This window comes from Aquarana catesbeiana, linkage group LG03 (genome assembly GCF_042186555.1).
Source record: "Aquarana catesbeiana isolate 2022-GZ linkage group LG03, ASM4218655v1, whole genome shotgun sequence".
Taxonomy (NCBI): Eukaryota; Metazoa; Chordata; class Amphibia; order Anura; family Ranidae; genus Aquarana; species Aquarana catesbeiana.
Window position 1 is genome coordinate 640381088 of NC_133326.1, and position 23368 is coordinate 640404455.

General features: G+C 42.4%; 1 protein-coding gene across 1 annotated transcript; it reads left to right on the plus strand.

Moving 5' to 3' along the window:
• Window positions 1-637: 637 nt before the first annotated feature.
• Window positions 638-22129, plus strand: PPAN (peter pan homolog). Its single transcript, XM_073622541.1, has 12 exons — window positions 638-789; window positions 2754-2924; window positions 4208-4309; window positions 6277-6327; window positions 7750-7920; window positions 9764-9840; window positions 11608-11715; window positions 14582-14705; window positions 14788-14866; window positions 15933-16062; window positions 19044-19204; window positions 21683-22129. The coding sequence occupies exons 1-12, from the start codon at window positions 775-777 to the stop codon at window positions 22078-22080; spliced, it is 1587 nt and encodes a 528-aa protein (XP_073478642.1). The 5' UTR covers window positions 638-774; the 3' UTR covers window positions 22081-22129.
• The last annotated feature ends 1239 nt before the right edge of the window (window positions 22130-23368 follow it).

Consider the following 23368-nt stretch of genomic DNA (forward strand, 5'->3'; position numbering starts at 1 on the left):
GGTAATTGGATGGGGAAGTGATGGGGGAATCGCATGGGGTAATCGGATGGGGAAATGATGGCGGGATCAGATGGGGGAATCGGATGGGGAAATCGGATGGGGAAGTGCTGGGGGAATCGGATGAGGAAGTGATGGGGGAATAGGATGAGGAAGTGATGGGGGAATGGGATGGGGAAGTGATGGGGGAATGGGATGGAGAAATCGGATGTGGTTGTGGTAATCAGGTGAGGGTGTGGATGGGGGAATCGGATCATTTTTGGGGGATCGGATCATTAACGTATGGGCTGTTATTCGGCACAGACCCCCTTGACTGATTCCACAAAGCTGGCCACATGATTTATGGTTACAGGAGGAAAGGAACGCCGTTCTACAAAACATATTCTTTTTTCTAACCTCCTTTATGACTGATCATTATGATTAAAACAGGACAATATTTAACTGGAGAATTGTTAAACAGCACCTCATCAGTTCTTGTCTATATTGATATTATGATCATTATGTGCTGGTCTGGTCAGGGTAACTATTCTATGTGCTGCACAGTGTGACTATAACGTCCAGCAGACCCTCTCAGATGTAAACTCTGAGTCTTCCCTGACATTTGTATCGCCCACATAACACGTTACACAGCCTAGGGACGCATCTACATCACTCCTCCAAGCCGGAACAGAATGGAGGCGGAACTGAAGACTCCGGAGCTGCGGACTGCTTTCCGTGTATCTCACCAAAAGCGGAAGTGTGTTTTGTTGCACGTGGGTAGAAGCTGGAGCGGGTGATATGTCGAAGGAGAAGGTGAGGTGGTGTGTAGTGGAGGGAGAAGGAAGTGTGATGAGTTGGGGGGGTGGGGGGTGTCGTGTCTCTGCTGTGTAATAGAGGGGGGCAGACATCTGTTGGGGTATCTTCTGTGTGTAGTAGTAGGAGGTGATGTCATTAGTTGGGGTCTCTGCTGTAGTGTTTGGAGGTAAAGGGGTTGCTATCAGTTGGGGGTCTCTGTGTGTTGTCAGTTGGGGTCCCTGTTGTCGCGTGTCGTCTGTTGGGGTCCCCGTCGTGTGTTGCGGTGCCGTCGGTTAGGGGTCCCTGTCGTGGTGCCGTCGGTTAGGGGTGCCGTCGGTTAGGGGTCCCTGTCGTGGTGCCGTCGGTTAGGGGTGCCGTCGGTTAGGGGTCCCTGTCGTGGTGCCGTCGGTTAGGGGTGCCGTCGGTTAGGGGTCCCTGTCGTGGTGCCGTCGGTTAGGGGTGCCGTCGGTTAGGGGTCCCTGTCGGGGTGCCGTCGGTTAGGGGTCCCTGTCGTGGTGCCGTCGGTTAGGGGTGCCGTCGGTTAGGGGTCCCTGTCGGGGTGCCGTCGGTTAGGGGTCCCTGTCGTGGTGCCGTCGGTTAGGGGTGCCGTCGGTTAGGGGTCCCTGTCGTGGTGCCGTCGGTTAGGGGTCCCTGTCGGGGTGCCGTCGGTTAGGGGTCCCTGTCGTGGTGCCGTCGGTTAGGGGTCCCTGTCGGGGTGCCGTCGGTTAGGGGTCCCTGTCGGGGTGCCGTCGGTTAGGGGTCCCTGTCGGGGTGCCGTCGGTTAGGGGTCCCTGTCGGGGTGCCGTCGGTTAGGGGTCCCTGTCGGGGTGCCGTCGGTTAGGGGTGCCGTCGGTTAGGGGTCCCTGTCGGGGTGCCGTCGGTTAGGGGTCCCTGTCGGGGTGCCGTCGGTTAGGGGTCCCTGTCGTGCATAGTGGAGGGGTGTTGGTTGGAGTCTGCGCTGTGTGGAGAGGGTGATGTTGGTTGGGGTCTGTGCTGTATTTAGTGGAGGGGGGTTGTATCTGCTGTGGGAAGCAGATTGTACAGACTTGCAAATTGTGGTAGCTTAAAGGATTTTCTTGTTTATTATTATAGAAAAAAAAAGTCAAACTTTCCTGCTCTGTGTAAATTGTTTTTCCACAGAGCAGCCTCCTGTTGCTGGGTCCCTCGCTGGCATTCCTGGCCCCCCCCTGCCATCTAGGTACCCCCATAGTAAGCCGCTTGCTAGGGGGGTTCTTGTGCGGACTTGATCCCAAGCTGCATTGTTTGCATCTATTGACACACACAGTGCGGCTCAACGCTGCTCTCTGATCCAATGATTTAATTAAGGGCCCTTTCACACTGCGGCAGTTTGCAGGCGCTATTGCACTAATAATAGCACCTGCAAACTGACCTGAAAGTGCAGCTGCTTTGTCTCCAGTGTGAAAGCCCCGAGGGCTTTCACACTGGAGCGGTGCACTGGCAGCATGGGAAGAAAAGTCCTGCCAGCAGCATCTTTGGAGTGGGGAAGGAGGGGTGAATTCACCCCTCCTTCCCCACTCCTGCCCTTTGAAATCAATGGGAACATGTTACTCCCTTATTACAGGTATAACATGTTCCAAAGGAGGACTTATACTTTACAAATGATTATATGAAGACTGTTTCGTAAATACGGTTTTATATAGATGATCTTTTGGGTTCTTTTTATGAGGAAAAGAATTGATTGCTTCACACAACATTTAGGATAGCAGCCATTCTATATAATACACGTGCCTTTTCCAGAACATAAAAGCACATTTACTATATTCGCTGATACCATTGCAGGTGCATTCTTCTAGTGGACAAATGTTACAGCTGCTGATTGTTGCTGTTTATGGAGCAATCTTCTGTAAAAAAACATGCAAGTCTGATGGGAATTTTCACTTGGACTGAAGTGATATTCTACTATATAAAGGTCTCAATGTGTGTCTCATTGATCTATTCACCTTCCTTCTCTTCTTCTCCAGACAAAGAATCAGAAGAAGCTGCGAGCCACATCCATCCACAATGCAGAGGAAGAATATGCAGGCGTCCCTCACTCCTTTGTCTTCCATCGCGGGCAGATTGGAAAGAATGTACAGCAGCTGATTGAGGATGTCCGACGGGCGATGGAGCCATTCACGGCCACCTCTCTCAAGGTAACAGGCCACATAGATAAACGTGTGTGCTGCTTGTTTACTAGAGTGTTCAAATTGGCTGCTTTGTTGGCATTTCATGATTAAAGTGAACCTGTCATGTTAGGAAAAGATTATCTTCTCAGAACATGGGTAGCTGCAGACACCTTGTCTTTTGCAGGCTTCCTGCTGGCAGAATACAATAGCTCAGTGGGAAGGATTCCCCCATCAACAAAACAAATGGTAAAAAAACATGCAACACTATAGATTACCAATTATAAATAGAAAAAACTATATGAAAAATATTAATATGTGCAAACATCAAAAAGAATATGCATAATTAATACACCATAAACCCGTAATGGTGACATATGAAAAGTATAATAAGAGTCCATCAAACGAGTCACAAAAAATGTTTGAGTAGTCTACCACAGAGTGCATATATCCATATTGTTCCTGAGCTGAGAGTATTGAAACCCTCCAGATGGTCATTCCACTAACCGAGAAATGGCAAGAAAACGCCAAGGTGTGTGCAGATCCACCTTACCAGATCATAACCACCAATAAATGGATGGTCAAACATGCTCTTTATGTCATCTATGCTGTGAAATCCTCAGGATTTCCAGAAAAGCTCCCCCACACGCCTCGTCCAAAGATGTCCACAAGCGTTAAGGATGAGTAGTAAGTAAAATCCTTCAATTTATTATAATAGAATAAAAATACTCTGAGTAAAGGGCAAAACAAGCACTGTCCTATATTACTGCAATAAGAGCATCCAATCCTCTGCTCGTGGTAGGCAGTAGCCCACTTCCGATTCTCAATTTGCGTGATGCCGTAACTTCCGTTGCCCCCGACTAACGCGTTTCATCATAGGAGACATCATTGGGGAGTGGCCAGAAGGCAGCATCACACAACAACCCTTAAATAGCGACCGAAAAGGCTCGCTGCTGGCAGAATACAATAGCTGGGTGGGAGGGATTCCCCTATCCACATCAAGTGTGTGTGCTTGGTGGATCCGGATACCCCTTTTTTTATTTATTTTTTTCGCTCCACCCGCAGTACCTGCCTTACATTTTGAGAAGAAGCAGAAAAGCACAACTATTGTTTATCATTTTAAAGCCGGAAAATAAATGAATTACACATAGGAACTGGACTCTGTAGAACAATAGCATGCATTAATAACACTATTTACATCAAACCAGTCTTTTACACGTATATCTGAAAATCTTGAAATGACTCCAGAAAGGTAAGACCAGTAATGTATTGTTGTGAAGATGGTAATCGTGACTCTATGAATTGTGTTCTAGGTTCGCAAGAAGAATAGCCTGAAAGACTTTGTTGCTGTGGCTGGTCCACTAGGAGTGACCCATTTCCTGATCTTCACCAAGACAGAAGCCAATGTCAACTTTGTAAGTGATAGTTTTGCGATACCTGTGATGAGTGGAGTAGAAGCTGAGGCAAATATAAATACCCATTTCTTTATCCAGCTTTGCATTAACCACTTTAGTACTGCGCTATAGCAAAAAGACAGCTACAGCGTGGTCCTATAGTTCTGGTAGGGCATCCATAGACATTCTCCCAGATTCCTGCCCCCTGCACAACCCCAGAGGGCATCGGGTGCGCTCTGTGTCCTTTGGACACAGCTGATCACAGATCGTGGTAAGGGGCCAATCACAGTGGCCCTTTACCATGTGATCAGTGATGTCCAATCACAGTGAACAGATTTGTCGGTTATCGTCAGTCTTTTACTCAGGCGCTGTGTCTGTATGTGGAAAGGAGAGCCAATAACCGAAAAGGCTGTCAGCACATCCTTTACTCTTATAATCGGGGCACCGATCATCAGTGAAGAAGAAAAATTTTTTTTTTTTTCCCCAAGATTTTCAATCTTTTTCGTTTTGTATAGAAAAAAATAAAGTGGTGATTAAATACCACCAAAAGAAAGCTCTATCTGTCTAAAAATGACTGCACAATTGTTATTTAAAGTGTGACAGCGATGAAAGCTGAAAATTGGCCTGGGTAGGAAGTGGGTGAAAGTGCCTGGTATTGAAGTGGTTAAAACAAAGCATGTTTAGCTACTCGGTTTTAGAAAAGTTAGAACCCCTGTTATGTTTTATTGCTGTCTGTGCCTCTGCTGGGGAGATTCACTAACCCTAATTGTACTTTGTCACCAAACCAGAAAGTGATGGGACACTCAACATTTTAGAGTTGTCACCACACCAGGAGGTGAGGGGTAATCTTTTAAATGGGGAGACCTATCCCAATGACAGCTGTCTAAGAGAGAAATTCCCTACACTATGTGTAGATTGCCTCTCACTTCCTTTTGTAACTGTGGGTCAGGAAATTAAGTGAAATCCCCCAAATGAAGACCGACTGCAAAAATAAACTGGTTTAAATACTTACTCCATCTGAAAATAAAGAGAACATTTTGGCTATACACACACTTTAAATGGGTTTTAATAGTGCTGGCATAATCTGTTATCACCTGTACACCAGAAATGAAGCTGAGTCAGGGAGAGTCAGCACTGGATAATTTTATTACATACTGCTATCATGCTACCTCACCAATCTCATTGAAAGTGGTAGTTAATGATTTATACCTACAGGTAAGCCTATAATAAGACTTACTTGTAGGTACAGTAAATCTCTCCTACACTTGACCCGACATGCCTTCCATAGAGAGAGCCGTGACTCCTGCGCACATGTGTGAGAGTGACGTCATCGCGCCTCGGCCTGTCAAACGGCCGCAAACCCAAAAGGAAGACTGGAAGCCATGGCAGCACTCCGCTGGAGGGCTGTTTTCAGGTAAGTCTTTCATAATGTGCTAGTATGCAATGCATACTAGCACGTTATGCTCTTAACTTGCAGGGAGAATTTTTTATTTATTTTATTATATTTTTTTTGCTTGCTTTTTTTGCGGCTTACTACAGCTTGAAGGCTTAGTAGAAAGATAGGGAAGCTAATGTCTCTGGGTATACAGTGTAGGTGTGCCTCACAAGAGCTGAACAGAATTACAAATCTTATAACATGCTCTACATATGCTACAAAGGTGAGTATTCTGGTGCCTCCCCAGTAGTTTTCTCTTGCCTGCAGGCTGATATTGATGAACAGGAATGCTAGATCTTTCTACTATGGGTAAAATGGATACTAAATGCTGTATCATGGCAAATGTTTATGTACCTCCACTGTATATGGGAGTTGTGTTGAAACAGCTCTCCAGACTTATTGCTTGACATCTGGGTGTCCCTGTGCTTGTCTTAGGGGATTTTAAAAATTGCAAAAAAATATGTGAAATACTGAGTTTGTACTTTAAATTGGTTTGCTTGTAATGGTAGATGTCACTAATTTTATTATTATATATTTTTTTTTTTTTTTAAAGAAATTTGTCCGTTTGCCTAGAGGACCCACACTACACTTCAGAGTGACCCAGGTGAGCATCATAGCCAATCCCTCTTCCACCTCTTTGAATAAGGATTATAAAAGGTCCAAACATTTTGGCGCTTCCATCATGTCAACCTTAAATGCAGTGTAACATGGAGGGATCTCATCAGAAAGGATTGGGCTGGTATAAGAGACAAGCTTATGAACCTCTGTCATGGGAGTAGACATTCAGAAGCTATGCAGGGCAAAATGCACTACGTTCTAAATGAAATCTTCAGCTTTTTTTTTTTTTTTTTTTTTTTTCTGGGTTCTGGAAAACAAGTAAAAAAATGAACAAACAGGCCCATGGAATCTTACTCCTAGAGCTGCCATTATCAGCCTTTTTATCTGGAGGAACCCTCAAAATATTTTTCAGGTCTCAGGAAACTCTTTAAAAATAATTATACCTACAGTTTGCGGTACATTAGCATAATCACTAAATTGTAGAATGGTTTAAATATATTTTTTGCATCCGCCCGTTATGTACCTTATTTTATGTGATAATTTTGTAATTAAATGAAGAATAACGAACTGAAAAGAAATGCAGACAGTGTGGTGTCCCCTCCCTCACACCCGGTGCTTTGATCAAAGCAGCTCACCTCGGGGACATAGAGAAACCAATTGTTTTTATTTAAAGGCACAAAGAATGGTTCAGTTCAGTCTTTTTTTTTTTTTTTCTGGTATAAGATATAGCAGCACAGAGATTTTTTTTTTTCCATCGTTAATTGGTCCAGCACTAGACCTTCACCTTTTGACTATTTAAAGGACAAGTTCACCTTTTTGTAAAAAATAAATAAATAAATAAAATAAAAGCACATCTTTTTGCTGGTAAAAAAAAAATGTACTTTTTTTTTTTTTTTTTTTTTTACATCAGCAGATCGTGGGTGTAATGCGTGGATCTAAGTTTTATTGTCAAAACTTAATTGAACAAGCTGAAGTTAGAAGCTGATTGGTTACTATGCACAACTGCACCAGATTTGGCTTGCACCAGTTTTAGTAAATCAACCCCACTGTGTCTAGACAGAAAATGTAATTGCGTTTCAGCCTTGTGGACCTAGGTGGGTTACTAGGAGCATGATGTTACCTGTTACACCCTACAAGTGGGTGTAAATGCTCCTAAAGGTGAACTAAGCCTTTTACTGAAAGTCCATATTTATCTTTATGAATTAAGGGAAGGAGGAAGTGTTACACTTTAGACACATACAGCTGTGTGTATTATGACACCTGAATGAGATTTAATTACTATTCTTCATTAAAGCAGTGAACTGCTGTGCAGAGATGGTAGAAAATGACATCAAGTGCATCATTTAATACATCCTAGTTCTTGTATCCATAACTGGCTATTGTGAGAATATGAAAATCAACTTGGCTTTCTTAGGAAAAGTCAGGTCTCTGCATATCTCTGTAACACAGATGTTTTCCTATTTGGCAGTATTCATTGGTAAAGGATATCATCTCCTCTCTAAAGCGGCATCGGATGCACGAGCAGCAGTTCACTCACCCGCCTCTGCTGGTGCTTAATAACTTTGGCACGCAAGGAATGCACGTGAAGGTGATGGCCACCATGTTCCAGAACATGTTCCCCTCTATCAATGTTCACAAGGTAGGACCCTGGAAGATTGATTGATATGGAGTAAAACATAACTATATTTTGACTTAAAGCTGAACTCTTGGTAAACCATAAAATACACAGATGTAATACAAATATGAGAGCTGCATTACATTCCAAGTGTTTGTATTTGCTTCCATCCAGTCCTGACATTTACAAAGCCTGTCGCACAACTAGGAGAGTGACACCACTTTCTCTGTTACATTTATACTGTAGAAGGGATATAGTGGTTCCCCTCTCCATCAGCAGCTTGTTCACTAGAATGAAAGAGCAGCAACAGTCTCTTCTTTTAGGCTGCCCGCTCCTTCTATTAGTATGTTTTTGTCTGCAGTACATCTGATTGGTTCCCAGTGCTGCCCCTTTCCTCTCCAAAGCTGATTGTTGCTGTACATTGCAGATACCCACCTATTATTTTTATGTAATTGCACTTGATTCATTAATGAGAAATTACATTTAACCACGTGTGTACCAAAGTGTGTTTATAAACTGCATGGTAAACAAGGGGACTTAAACAGCTGCCGAAGGGCTTTCAGAAAAAGTGATCTGAGCAGTTCTAGAGCCACCCAATCACTTTTATAGGACTTCAAAAATGTGTGTGTGTGGTGTTTTTGTTTTTGTTGTTTTTCATTTCTGTGTTTTGTTCTGTTTTTTTTTTTTTTTTTTTTTTTTTTCAAATTTGTTTGAAAAAAAGTTGCGCAAATATCGAACAAGATAAAAATTGCAACTAGCACCATTTTATTCTCCAGGGTTTCTGCTTTCAGAAACTGTATACCCTTTTGTGAGATTTAAAGTAATTTCTAGCGCAAAAATAAAATAAAAAAATGCAGATTAACACAGAACAGCATTAATTTGCATATTTTACACCTGCCTGGAGTTCTACTCTAACATTTACAGATCTGACTGTAAGCTAAAGCTGGCCGTAGATGTGTGTTTTTTTTTTTTTTTTTTTTTTTTTTCCCGCTTAGCCAGCAGGCTAATAGTAGCCAATCTGAGGGTCTTCTATGTCTATATGGGTAAGCAGGGACTTTTACGTATTAGAAAAAAAAAAGTGCTATTTATGAAAGGTACACAGAATAAAACTGGCCATACATGGATTAAATTTCAGCCGGTTCAACAGGGATCGGCCAAGATTTGATCTATGTATGGATGAGCTGATTATGCCCAAGTCGATCAATTGATCAACTTCGGTACAACCAGCCTGTCAGATTTCTTTTTTTGATACGATTTTCGCTGTAGTCACTAGCAGTAATCATTGTGTTCTGTGGCCACGAAGGCTCCCATGCCCCCCTCAGGCAGAACACCATAGCGCTGCAGGAGGGATTCCCCCATCAACGCTGACTGTGCTGATAGGGCACACGAGCAATTTCCTTAACTTCCACCCGTTGTGGAAAGAAAGAGAAAATCAAATTATCTATGGGCTACTTTACTGGTTTCTACGGGATGTCAATGGTGACAGTGTAGTCTTCTGAGGGTTTCCCATGATCCTTGGTGTAGTAAACGCTCTGAGACATCCATATTATTTCCTGGGTAGGTAAATCCACATTAAGGAGTTAATTATCATGGACAGTATGAATAGCCTGTGTTTGTGTTTATTAATGCCATTCCCATTGAAGCATAAACGCTGGCATATATTTTTTTTTTTTTTATATTCTTTGGTAGGTAAAACAGTAGCTTTATATCTTTATATTTCAGCTGTGTCTTTAATTGTTCACCTATTACAGCTAAGAGTACCACTGCTTGGCACCTCAAGGTGGTCCTGCTTCCTGGGCATAGTGTGCATCAGACCTCTCCCTAGTTGGTGTTTTTCTCACATTGTTTTTCCCCCCTCCCTCTCTAGATAAACCTGAATACAATCCGCAGATGCATCCTTATAAATTATAACGAGGACACCCAGTCGCTGGACTTCAGACATTAGTAAGTGCTCTGAAATTTCCATGTTGCTCGGATGATGGTTTTATAGTCTGGGCAGAGCTTTGATCTTTTGGGGAATTCATCTGGATTCAGGATCCACAAGAAAAGAAGTGCAGGATATTAAAAAAACACACACTTATACTCACCTAGGTGGATGTAGCATCAGTCCCCTGCTGCCTCTACACCAAGAACTGATCATTCAAAGACCGCTGATCACTCAGTTCTCTGTCCTTCAGAGAGCCGGTGACCGTCAGTGAAGAGGGCAGGAGCAGCTGGCTCCAGGGTGGTGCACTTGTGTAAGCCTGGATTGGTTCTATTTCCTAAGGGAGTTTTTAACCACTTCAGCCCCAGAAGAATTTAGCCCCTTCCTGACCGGGCCTTTTTTTTTTTTTTTTTTTTTTTTTGTGATACGGCACTGCGTTGCTTTAACTGACAATTGCGCGGTCGTGCGATGCTGTACCCAAACAAAATTGACGCCCTTTTTTTTTTTTTTTTCCCTTTTTTTCAATTTTGAAAAAAAACCCAATACTTTTTGCTATAATAAATATCCCAAATTTAAAAAAAAAAAAATTTCCTCAGTTTAGGCTGATATGTATTCTTCTACATATTTTTGGTAAATAAAATCGCAATAAGCGTATGTTGATTGGTTTGCGCAAAAGTTATAGCGCCTACAAAATAGGTTATTGATTTATGGCATATATATAATATTTATATATATTACACACACTAGCCACTAATTACTGTATAAATGTCACTGGCAGGGAAGGGGTTAACAATAGGGGGCAATCAAGGGGTTAAATGGGTTCCCTCACTGAGTGTTCTAACTGGGGGAGGAGACCGATCGGTGTTCCTATATACTGGGAGCACACGATCTGTCTCCTCTCCCCTGACAGAACGTGGCTTTGTGTGTTTACACACACAGATCCACGTTCCTGCTCTGTCAGGAGCGATCGCGGGGGGCCTGGCGGACATTGGGGCCGTCGGGCACGTGCATCAGCTCATCAGTCACGCGGCACGCACACGCCCCTTGCAACGGCGGGAAGCGGAGGACGTCATATGACGCCTGCCCAGGATGGGAGATCTCATCTGCAGACGTCATTTGATTATACACCGGGAATGAAGTGGTTAAACGGGTATGGAGATCTGAGATTTTCACACTCAACTATTGACTTTCTTTTTGCAGAGCTTACTGTCATTTCTAGAAGTAACAAAAATGACTGTAGGACACATTGCATGAAAGAGATGGTCCACACAACCGCAAACCAAAGTACATACGTTCACTGTGTCCTGCAGCAGCATCTTATCATAGAGATTAAGAAAGATCTGCAGATAACGGTCTTAGTCATTGGCTGTTTACTCTCATCTAAGAACACTCTCAAAGCACGTGTAAAGCAAGAACATTATTTCCTCACTGTTCAGCTGCTGCCCAATAATTTCAGTCCTGTTGCTCTGCATTATAGGAAGTTGCTGGCCCTAAAGACTATTTTTTACAGAAGTGACTTCTTCGTTTCAAGCAATAGTACTGTGATTGGCATTAGAGACACAGCCTGGTAGTTTAAGTTGTTAATGTTTTTTTTTCTGCTGACTTTGGGAAGATCTCTTCCTATGTTGTGTGGTCCCTAGGACAGGAAGTGTGAGGAATCTTTCCGATGTGAATACAGACACAAAATTTCCTGCTTTTTTTCTTAGTAGATTCAGAAAGGGTCAGGCCTTTTAGTGCTGTTTTTTTGTATTCTTCAAAATGATCTGTAAATTCCTCTGTTTCTACAGCAGTGTAAAGGTGGTTCCAGTAGGAATGAGCAAAGGTGTAAAGAAGCTGCTTCAGGAGAAGTTCCCTAATATGAGTCGCTGGGAGGACATCAGTGAGCTGCTGGTCAAGTAAGTATATAAATGAGGTGATATGCCTCCTTATACTGGGATTGGTGCACCCTGCTTATAGAGCAGCCTTTTCAGATGTTTTATACCAGGGGAATGGATGAAATTGTTTTCAGGTCACAGGAATTCCTGCTAAATACAGTTTGGGGTCAGTGGAAGAAATGTCCCCTTCATTGGTGGCCAATGGCAAGAATGGTGCCCTCACAGTGATGATCTGATTGACACCCTTATGGTGTCTCTAGTTGTATTTAGTGCAGTAAGTTCTTTTGGGCTATGTTCACACCTGTGCTCCTGCTTCATGCATTTTTGGTGCTTTTTTGTGCAATGTCATGCATTTGTTTAGGCCTGGTTCACACATATGCAGTTTGCTTTTGATCTGTTTCTGCAGTGCTTTTTGCTGTGCGTTTTGTGCTTTTGGCACACACGTTTTACATTTTTTAATGGTTTTTTTTTTTTTTGGCCAATTTGTTGTTGGGCAGATTAAAAAATGCAAATCTCTGTAAAATCGCAGCAAAAACTGCACTTTTCTATTGAACCCAAAATGCACCATTTTGCGTTTTAAAAAAAAAAGTCTGAACCTTTCCAAAATCTCAGTGGGTGAAAAAATGTATAGATGTGAACGTGTCACATAGGAAACCATGTTAAATAGACTGTAGTACGTTTCCGCAAAAAGCACTGGGTGTGAGCTAGGCCTTATTCATTGCAGTGCTTTTTTTATGGCTTTTTTTTTTTTTTTTTTTTTACTTTTGGCCAATGACAAGCTATTAATGTGTTTGTTTTTTGGGAATGTGTGCAGAAGTGTAATTTTTATTAAGCATATACTGGCATATGCATTAATGTTTTCTGTCCAGAAGAAACTTATGTTTACTTTCTTTCTGTGTGGTCAAATAACTGTCCCAATCCTCATACACCTTACAGGTAATGTCCTGCTACGCTTGGTGCAATCTTTGTAATCCATCTAAATGGATCATAGAGGAAGGATCTTAACTTCACCAGCCAGATTAGCTCTTCTGTGTCAATCATGCTGTGACCTCCTCTGTTTTATGTGCAGCCTGCAGGGTAGATGTTGCTAGGAGGAGGTGTCTTGTTGTCATGCTATGTAATGTATCAAAAACACATGTACATGCGTTTTTGATGCACTTCAATGGAAGTGCATGGACCCATAATTGCACCATCCTGCACCAAAAGAAGTGTCTGCAGCTCTTCCAAAATCAAACTGAAGGAAAGCACATAGGTGTGAAATGGGTCCTATAGAACGGAATGAGAAATGGCTTGTCATGCATTGTTGTGCTTCAGCATTGATTCAAGACATTTTTAAAACTATAGAAGGAATGTAGACTGTTGAAACGGAGTTCCGCCGTTTTTTTTTTTAAGTCAGCAGCTACAAATACTGCAGCTGCTGACTCTTAAAATATGAACACTTACCTGTCCAGGGCGCCCGTGATGTCGGCACCTGAAGCCGATCTATCCCTTGGCTGTCGGGTGCTGCCGCCGCCATCCTCGGTAAGGGAATCAGGAAGTGAAGCTTTGCGGCTTCACTTCCTGGTTTCCTACTGCGCATGCGCGATTTGTGCTACGCTATCTCACTGGTCCCTGCGGTTTTCTGGGACCCGTGTGTCTCCCAGAATACAGCGGGGGGGGGAGTGGCGTAGATACCCGCCGGGTGGCTTTGGTATCTATGCCTGGAAGTGGGAGCAAAATACCTGAATTAGACAGGTATTTGCTCCCCCCTGAAAGGTGCCAAATGTGACACCGGAGGGGGGGAGGAACTGGAAAAACGGAAGTTCTATTTTTGGGTGGTACTCCGCTTTAAAACTTTACGTTGACTGCTGTTGGAAAGCTTGCATTTCAAAATTGTAAATAAAAACTGACAGTCCACGCCTCATCAGTGCTGCATATTAGTGCCATTGTCACATGACTTTAAAAAAAGTATTGGTGAGTACTTGAAAAGTATTGGTACTTGTACTCGGTCTTAAAGTGGTATCGGTGCAACCCCAGTGATGAGCTATGAAACAGGCTTAGGCCTCATGTATACTGCTGCTGCTAAACAGACGTTTAAGAGCAGTTGGGCATTTTTTCAACTCCTATTGAACTCTCCTTTTATGTTATCTTATCAGTACATGTACACAGGGTACTTTACAGTTGTTTCTAGGCAGTTGAGTTTAGAGCCTTTTCTTGGAGCGCAAAAAAAATTGATTCAGAAGCTGAGTTTAGAGGCATTTCAAGCATCAAACGCTTCTAAACGCGGTAACTCGCGTTTAGCCGCATTTCATTCACAGGCGTTTTTCATTTTTGGCTATTTTGAAAAAGACAATTATATACTTTTTTTGTTTTTTTTGTTTTTTTAAACATGGGTTACTATCTGTCAAGTTTTAATCGTTCAGGAGAGGTTGTAAAAAACGTCCCGTGTACATGAAGCCTTAGTTAGTAAAGTAGAGCAAAGAGCAATTTTATGAAATTACCCAAAACAACCTGCTTTCGTTCAAAAAGTAATCCGCACTCCAAAACTTGGCTGTTCTTTCCATGTTTCAATAATTGTCAAAAAAAATAGCATACATTGGTGTTTCGGGTGGAGACAATGTATGCTATCTTTTTTTTTGACTATTAAACACTGAAAGAAGACCTAAGTTTTGGAGCGCAGGTTATATTTTTGACTGCCAGTGGAGATGACTGTGGTAGCCGGCACTTGGGTTGTCCGTGTGAGATCAAAGGAGTAAGTCTGGAGCAGAGCCAGGATATAACTCGGTTTTCATTCTCGTGCCTGTTTTTAGACTTCTGATTTGTGTCTGTCCTCTCTTTGTGCTGGATGGGAGAGTTGCAAGGTACCTGATTCTAACGGGTAGTAAAAACATTGTTTTTGTGTTTTCAGAGGAGCCAATCTCTCCGAGAGCGAGGCGGAGCAGGATGGAGACCACAACATCACAGAGCTGCCCCAGGCCTACGCTGGCAGAGGCAACATGAAGTCCCAGCAGAGTGCTGTGCGTCTGACTGAGGTCAGGGACTAATATATGTCTGATTATTGGAAAATCCTTCATGTAAAGTGGTTGTATGCAATAATTCTTCTCTTTTTCACAGATTGGACCCCGGATGACACTGCAGTTGATTAAGATAGAAGAAGGCTTGAGTGATGGCAAAGTCCTGTATCACAGCTTTAGTGAGTTATGGGTGTTCGCTTTAAGAAGAAGCCTTGAATGTTTAGGAATGGCATTGGTTAATTTAACACTCCATAACTCCATCCAATTGTTTAACAGTGTATTTGTTTATTTCTTCAAGATCTGTGCGGTAATCCAGTGTGAAAATGTTTTTTTAGTAAAGCAGCTACCTTTCCTATCAAGACCAGTCACTTCTTGTGCAGGGTGACTGGTCTTGTATCTACCCCCCTCTGTAGGTTTCTGCAGGCGGCCTGCAGTGGGTGGAGCTGCTTGGTCCTTCCATCAGCTCTGCTCTCTCTACGGACTCTGTACAGCCCAGTGATGATGTCATTGCAGTTTTTGCAAGTTGATATCTGGGTTTGCAAAGGCATTTGGTGCACACAAAGTGGATTTATATCTTTTGTGTCTAATGGGGGATATATTTAAATGAGAGTGCTTGTGCCCGGAGTCCAGCTTTAACATTTCTCTGGCGTTTTTTTTATCTCTTCCTATAATGAAAGTGGACAGATTTTCTATAATTTCCTGTGGCACCTTCACAAGTGCATATGTCGCAGGAACATGAAGGCATAGACCGCAAAAAAAACATTGTCCGACGTTCTAACCCTTCCTCACTTCTTTCGTTTTTTTTTTTTTTTGTTTGGTTCCCAGTTTGTGAATTTTTCCATCACTTCCTGATCTTAAAGGAAATTAGTGAAAATCACAGCAAGAGGAACAGAAATAACAACATGATGGTCTCCAACACTTTCTCACTCTATCCAAAGCAAAATCATATCAAACTCTTCTGATCTGGAGGCAACATATAAAGTCTGGTCTCACTTTGAATTTTTGGGGTCTCTAATTTCTGGGTGTATAGGATTATACTGACCAATAACCACCAATGGTGGTTTCATGTTACATTATGCCCCCAGGAATCCATTGCAACCCCCACTCATGACAGGGTTTAAATTAATCTAACTTGAAAGCGCTATATGATAAAATTGTCATTGGCCTTTCCTGCAAAAAAAACATTCTTCGTTATTGACCTCCTAAGTGAACATATGGCCAATAAATGTGTGGCTCATTTTTTAGTTAAGAAGACAGAAGAGGAGATCTCGGCTATGCTGGAGCGCAAAGAGAAGAAACTGAAGCTGAAGAATGAGCGGAAGCAGAAACAGGAGCAGAATGTGCAGAAAAAGCAGCAGCAGAAGGAAGAGAACAAGTACGTCATCACTCCCTGTGTTATATAGATATGTGGAGCACATGAGTGCAATGCTCTCAGAAGCTGCATGTCATCCTTTCTATTGCTTTTAGATTAGGTATTTGTATGTGCATTCATCTTTTGGTAAACACAAGCCTTAACCACTTCAGCCCCGAAAGATTTGGCTACTCAATGACCAAGCCATTTTTTGCGATACAACACTACGTCGATTTAACTGAAAATTGCGCGGTCGTGCGATGCTCTACCCAAACAAAAGGTCCTTTTTTTTTTTTTTTTTTTTTTTTTTTCCCCACAAGTAGAGCTTTCTTTTGGTGGTATTTGATCACCTCTGCGGTTTTTATTTTTTACGCTATAAATAAAAGAAGAGCGACAGTTTTTTTTATCTTACTTTTTGCTATAATAAATATCCCACATTTAAAAAAAAAAAAAAAAAACATTTTTCCTCAATTTAGGCCGATATGTATTCTTCTACATAGTTTTGGTAAAAAAAAAAAACGCAATAAGCGTATATTCATTGGCTTGCGCAAAAGTTATAGCATCTACAAAATAGGGGACAGATTTATGGCAGTTGTATTATATATATATATAATACAATACTGAATATATATATATATATTTTTTTTCTACTAATAGTGGTGATCTGCAATTTTTATCAGGACTGGGATATTGCAGCCGACAAATTGGACACTTTTGACACATTTTTGGGACCATTGATAATTCTACAGCGATCAGTGCTCTAAAAATGCACTGATTACTGTATAAATGTCACTGGCAGGGAAGAGGTTAACACTAGGTGGCGATCAAGGGGTTAACTGTGTTCCCTGACTGTGTGTTCTAACTGTGGGGGTGGGACTGTCTAGGAGGGGAGAGAGATCGGTGTTCATACTTAGTATGAACACACGATCTGTCTCTACTCCCCTGAAAGAACCAAGTTTTGTGTGTTTACACACACAGATCCCGGTTCTCGCTCTGTAACGAGCGATCTTCGGGTGCTCTGGACACACGCTGCGTGCACGCCCCTAGTGGCCAAAAGGCGAAGCGACATAAGATAACGTAGTTTCGCCCAGCTGTGCCCTTCTGCCGCGGCGGCTGGTCGGCAAGCAGTTAAAGTAATTGTGAATGATTACCTTGTAAAACAACCCATTCAGTTCAACATAGATTTGAAAGGCAAAACATTTTTGTATAGATCTAAAAAAAAAAAAATACTTTTTTTGATTTTATTTTCCCTTTTTAACCACTTCCTGTCCGCCGTATACAAAATGACGGCCGCAGAGTGACTCTATTATTCTGACTGGGCATCATATGACGTCCGGCAGGATAAGCTACTCGCACACGCTGATCAGTAGTGTGGTGTGTCGCTCTGACACACCGCATCTCTGATTCCGGTAAAGAGCCTATGCCTATAATCAGATTATCAGTGCAGCCCCATAAAAGATGCCAACCGAGCTTCTCAGTGAATGGCTGTGCAGCAGGAGCGTGCCAGGACATGTCTGATCATTGGAGGAGAGCAGTCTGAGTTCCCAGCATAGCTAGAGAACTGACCAGGCTGTGCTCTCCTGCTTAGTGTGAACAGTTTCTAATAGGAAAACGGATGGTCTGGCAGGAACACCTGGGATTTCACATAAAGAAAGCAATACAAAGAGGCGAGGAGACTTTCTCATTTAAGTACATGGTACAGCAGGCACATATCAGGAATATGAAATGTTGGGGTAACCAATGTTTTAAAGCCCCCCTGTCAGTACTCAAACTGACTGAAGCCTAATGGTGTCTGCACATACCTTTTTTTTAAATGTATTTTGGCTGTGCGGAATACTGGCAAGTTTTTCTACTTCGTGACAGTGTAAAGTGTTCCACCTTCTCTCACTTCCTACATGTCCTGTTGGTTAATAAAACCAGATGCTATAACAATGGGGCAGTAGAAATATGGGTGGGGGGGGGCAGCATTTAGCACTATCAAAGTGTTGAAATTTGTATACAGCAGCATTTGGGGCACCCTAGCTGCAGAAGAATGCATCTATGTATTGAAGTATGCAGCATTTTCTCGTAATGAAACCATTGATTATTATTTGAAAATTTGAGTCCCTGGATCTCTGGTGCAGACTTATGGGATGTCTGGACTGTGGAATGGGGAGGGAAACTTGCCTTCCAATTGGGCAAATGCAGAAGTTCTGTGTATACTGTGTATAGCATGCACCTAGGTGTAGGATACAGGCTGCTGCGTGCAGAGAAATGAATTCGAGGTACTTTGCCTGCAGTTTGCAGCATCGTCTATTTCTGCAATGTATTTCAAGAGGGTTTTTTTATTTTTTTGTACCTTTTTAATCCTGGGCAGCCAGCTTGGGGCTCATTCACATGGGGTGGGTAGCCGATAAGTCTTGCAGGCCCTTACACTTAAACTGGCCATACATGGATCGAATCTTGGCCGTTTCAGCAGGGTCTGGCCGATATTCAAACCATGTCTGGGCAGGCTGGTTGTACTGAAGTCGATCCACCGATTGACTTCAGTACAAACCAGCCTGTTGGATTTTTGGCATGCGATTTCTCCCTTCGGCTATAGCCACTAGCAGTAATCCATTGTGTTCTGTTGGCCAGGAAGGCTCCCTGTGCCCCCTGCCGGCAGAACACAATAGCGCTGCAGGAGGCATTCACCCATCAACGCTGACTATTTTGATGGGGTAACTGAGCGCAACACGTGATTATAAAGAAAAAAAGAAAGAAAGAAAGAAAATCAAATCATCTGGGGCTTGCCTAAGACATTTCTCATAGCAACGTGTGCTAAGTGCAGCTAGCTGTCTCTGAACTGATTTACCTAGTAAACGAGAATCTGCTTGGGGTGAATGTACCTTGTTTACTGAATGAGGTTAGTAGTGTATAAACATAGAGGTGATGGTTGTACAGCTTCGTTGCAATATGACTTTTTCTCTTGCAACCTATGCAGTGACCTCTGCTTTTATAGTGACATGTTCTCTCCCTGCACACAGGAATCGCAGTATGGCCGGTATGAAGAGGAAGAAAGGTGAGGATGATGAGGACAGTGAGGTAGAGGATCCTGGATTATCGGGAGAACAAGATCCAGCTAACCTGTCAGAAGATGATGACGCTGAGTATTACAGACAGGTGGTTGGGGAGGAGCCTGACCAAGGTACTGTCTCCCTCATATATTCTGTCATGCTTCAAGTCCTCTTCTTTAATGTTATATATGCTTATTTGCTCTCAAACGATATTTCTAAGTAGGTAATTTTTTTTTTTTTTTTGACCTGGACTAGTGCTGATCAGAAAAATAGCTTTTTTAAAGCTGAAATTTGGGTATGATCGTTTTTATATAGCTACATTGGTTCAGCTTAGACCAATATAAGTATGGGGTCTCTGTGGAAGCTGGAAATCATTGTAATCAGCACCAGTGATCATCGCTAGCTTCTGGGTCCCATGCTGAGCACCTGCCCTGTTTCTTAATGAACACAGTAGGTCGCTTGCTCGGCACCATTCAGGGTACACTTTGCATTTTATTAGAGAGTCCGATCAGTATTTTCTGATTGGATGAGGTGCCGATTGTGATGTCACTGTCCCACTTCATCTCACCCAGAGAACACTTTGCATTCATTGAAAAAACTAAAAGTAATCTCCAATTGGTGCCCATGTTAGAGCGAGCGCCTTTCTGTGTTCACAGGGCAGCCACTTAGCTTTTGGGTCCCATGTCATTGGAGATCACTGTAGGGAGCGGTGATTTCCAGCCTCCACAGGGATCGGCCAGGTATGGCCAAACTGAACCAGTATAACTAGTTAAACATTGCCATACCCAAATTTAAGCTTTAATCCTTTTTATTTCTCTGATTATTGTCATATAGATCTGTTTGATCTCTAGAGAATTAAGAAGATTAGAAATGCAAACTGCAATAGTTTACTCATTGTCAAGTCTGCTGACAATGATTCATTTCTGCTTGTTTATAATGTGGTCCCTTGTCCTTTTCCCTGTGTGTGTGTCTGGGATGTTTCATCTGAGGTTTGTCATATGTCACATGCCATTTCTGAAACATTCTCTATTGAGTTTTGTGGTAAAGTTTTAGATTATAAAATATAAAGCATAACTAAAAGAAACTTCACCCACCTCCCATCCCCTCCCCTCTCTTTGCCAATGTGTTCTTTTTAAATTTATCCCTGGTTTTATACACCATTCACATACTAACCCACCTAGTGAATTTAGGGGTTTCCTGCTTTGATCCACTCCTGCCACAAGCTGGATCTTGTACCACCATCTTTATCTGATGTCATTCAGAGCCAGTTGTTGTCTTCCTTGTTTAGTCAACTGCCCCTGATGTCCTGCCAGGTCTAGCCTTCTCTGGCCACTGTATGGAACCTAAAGCATCTTGCAGTATGTAACAAACATATTCCAGGAGGCTTCAGAATGGAGGAAAGGTTATTCACGCCTAGGTGAGGTGTGGACTGGAAAAAAAAAACATTTGTGTGTGGTAGGGGCGGTACAGTGATGTATAATTCATCTGGTGAGTGAAGGTCTGCTGTGAAGTGGAGTTCCATTCATTTGTAAGTTTATATTAAAAGTCAGCAGCTACAAAAAGTGTAGCTGCTGACTTTTAATAAACAGACACTCACCTGTCTCACGGTCCAGCGATGCGCCCAAAGCCTCCCTCCTCTCTGCAGCACCGTCATTGCAAGTGTGGGCACCCGTCTGACAGCTTGCGGCTTCACAACTGGGTGCGTATGCGCGAGTCACACTGCACTCTTAGTTGCCATACAATCTTCTGGGACCTGTGACGTGTCCCAGAAGATTGCAGAGAGGGAGGGGGAGAGGCCACGGAAGGAGGAAGTGGGACGGGAAGTACCTGTCAAAACTAGGTATCTCCCCCCCCAAAAAAATTACATGCCAGGTGCGAGCAGTGGTTAAAGCGGAAGTACCACTTTTGGGTGGAACTTCGCTTTAATGACATTGGGTGTCATTCAACTGAAAGCGGACCACCACTGGATGTCAAAACAGAATGTCTGCAGCACAGTGCTGGAGAGAAGGTGAGTATTGCAGCAAAAGTTGATGATTTTTGGCCATTGTTTTAATTCTAACATGGAAACTCAGTGTCTCAAGTCTAACAGTAACATTTTTACTCTGATCAGGGGAGTAAAAATGCATTCATAGTTATAGAGCTTGTGCAGTGCATTCAGGGTAAGGAAAGGGAAAAAAAAAAGTGAGGGGTCCCGAAGTCCTGTTTGATAACCAATCCCACAATCGGTGTTAGGTGTTGGGTGATGAGGGTGACATCACGGGAGTAAGAGGGTCTCATCAAAGTGGGGGGGAGATTTCTGTATCCAAGGTTGCCATTATTTGGTCTAATGTTTGACTCTATCTTGGAGAAGCGCATCCAGCTTTGCGTGGATTATCTCCTTAGTATTCCTATTTTTAGTTTCCACTATAGTAAGAGAATCCATCTTCCAGGCCTTTGCTATTGTATGTGTATATGCGTGTGTGTATGTATGTATGTATGTATATATATATGTGTGTGTGTGTGTGTGTGTGTGTGTGTATTATACAGAAAGATTGAATGTTAGTTCTAATGTCTCTCAGAAGACAGCTGTAAGGTTTAGAAGTAACGTCTTTATCTTTCCACCTTTTTAGACCTATTTCTCCATGGAAGCAAAAAGCCCTTTGGGGGCAGGAAGTATGGACCTCCCAGAAAAAAGTTTAAAGGTTCCAAAGGACCTGCCACTCAGAGGCGGGATTCTGGTTCCCAGGCTGAACCTCACAAGGGCAAATTCGCCAAACACCAAAAGTCAAAATTCCCAAAAGGACAGTCACCCCGACCTGGAAAAAAGCAACAGAAGTTTCAAAAAAGTAAGGAGGGGAAAGGAGCACATAAACACTCTCCTGCTCAGAGTAAAAAGAAGGGCTTCAAGAAGCCGGGAGCATTTGGCTCTAAGGGCCCAAAGATGGGGAATCGCTCAAAAACGAACACCCGGCAAAAAGTGGGCGGGCCAAAAGGAAAGGCTTTCAAGCAGAAGAAAAAGTCACATTAAATGGACAACTGTTAACACATCTTCTGTAAATATGTGTATTTATCATCTAGGTATCCAACTATTGGCTGCCAAAAAAATAAACTTAGTTTCCTTTATAAACTGTATTATTTTTTTACTTGGTCTTTAAAACAAGAAAATAATCTAAGAGGCATTTGTAACAAAGACAAAGTAAGCTTTTCAAATTTGTAGCTACTGAAGGTATATTAGAAAAAAAAGATTGCAAAAACAGGTTCTATCCATCCACAGGAAGAAATGGCTGCACACCACGGCTGGTCCTGAGTCCTTTTATTGAATCTATCCCAACGTGATGCACACAGGACACTGACAGGCTGCAAATGGTTGGCACGTTTCACACAAGAAAACGGTGTTTAATCACAATTATGATTCCTAGTCTGCACACAAAAAATTAATCATTGATCCTTGTGCCAATGTGTTTAAAAATTCTAAATAAACCAAATTTAGTTATAAAGCTGCTTCCCCAAATGTGCAGAGACACTATACAAATTAAAATTTAAGTGAGGGGGTGCTATACTCGAATGGTGTAATAATACCTGTGGTGTTTAATAAATAAAATTAAAACACAAAATTGATATTCTCCGAAATAGCGCATAGAATATATTAAGTGCACAAAGCATTTAAAGTGCTTCAAGTAAAGTTCATTGAGCCCTTGGAAGAAAAAATCTTGATTGTGAAATGTCACTAACCACCTCCTGCCAGCGCTAGAGCCAAAAGACTGCTAAAGCACAGGCTCACATTGCTGGAAGGTCTGTGATCGCCGTGTCCTTTGGACGCAGCTGATAACAGATCGGGATAAAGAGCCAATCACAGTGGCTCTTTACTATTTGACCAACTGTGTCCAATCACAGCTGACCACAGTGTAAACAGGATTTGCCAGTTATCGGCAGTCCTCTCCTCACTCTGACTGCATGTGAGGAGAGCCAATAACAGGCAAATCCACACAGGGAACATCTACACTGATCAGGGCACTGATCATCAGTGTCCTGATTATCAGTACAGTGCCCGCAAATGCTGCCAATCAGTGCACATCAGTGAAGGAGAAAAATTACTTATTTAGAAACTTTTAGAACATAAACTAAAACTTTTCTTTTTTCTTTTTTCTTTTTTTTTTTTCCAAAAAATCAGAAAAAAAATAGATTGTGTAACACGGTTTATTAAAAATAGTTTAAAAACATGCACAAGCTGCTTACATATAGGGTGCCCTCCCTGGGACTGGAAATGTTCGCCTGTTTTTTTACTGTTGGGATCGCCACTGCTCTGCTCAAGATCT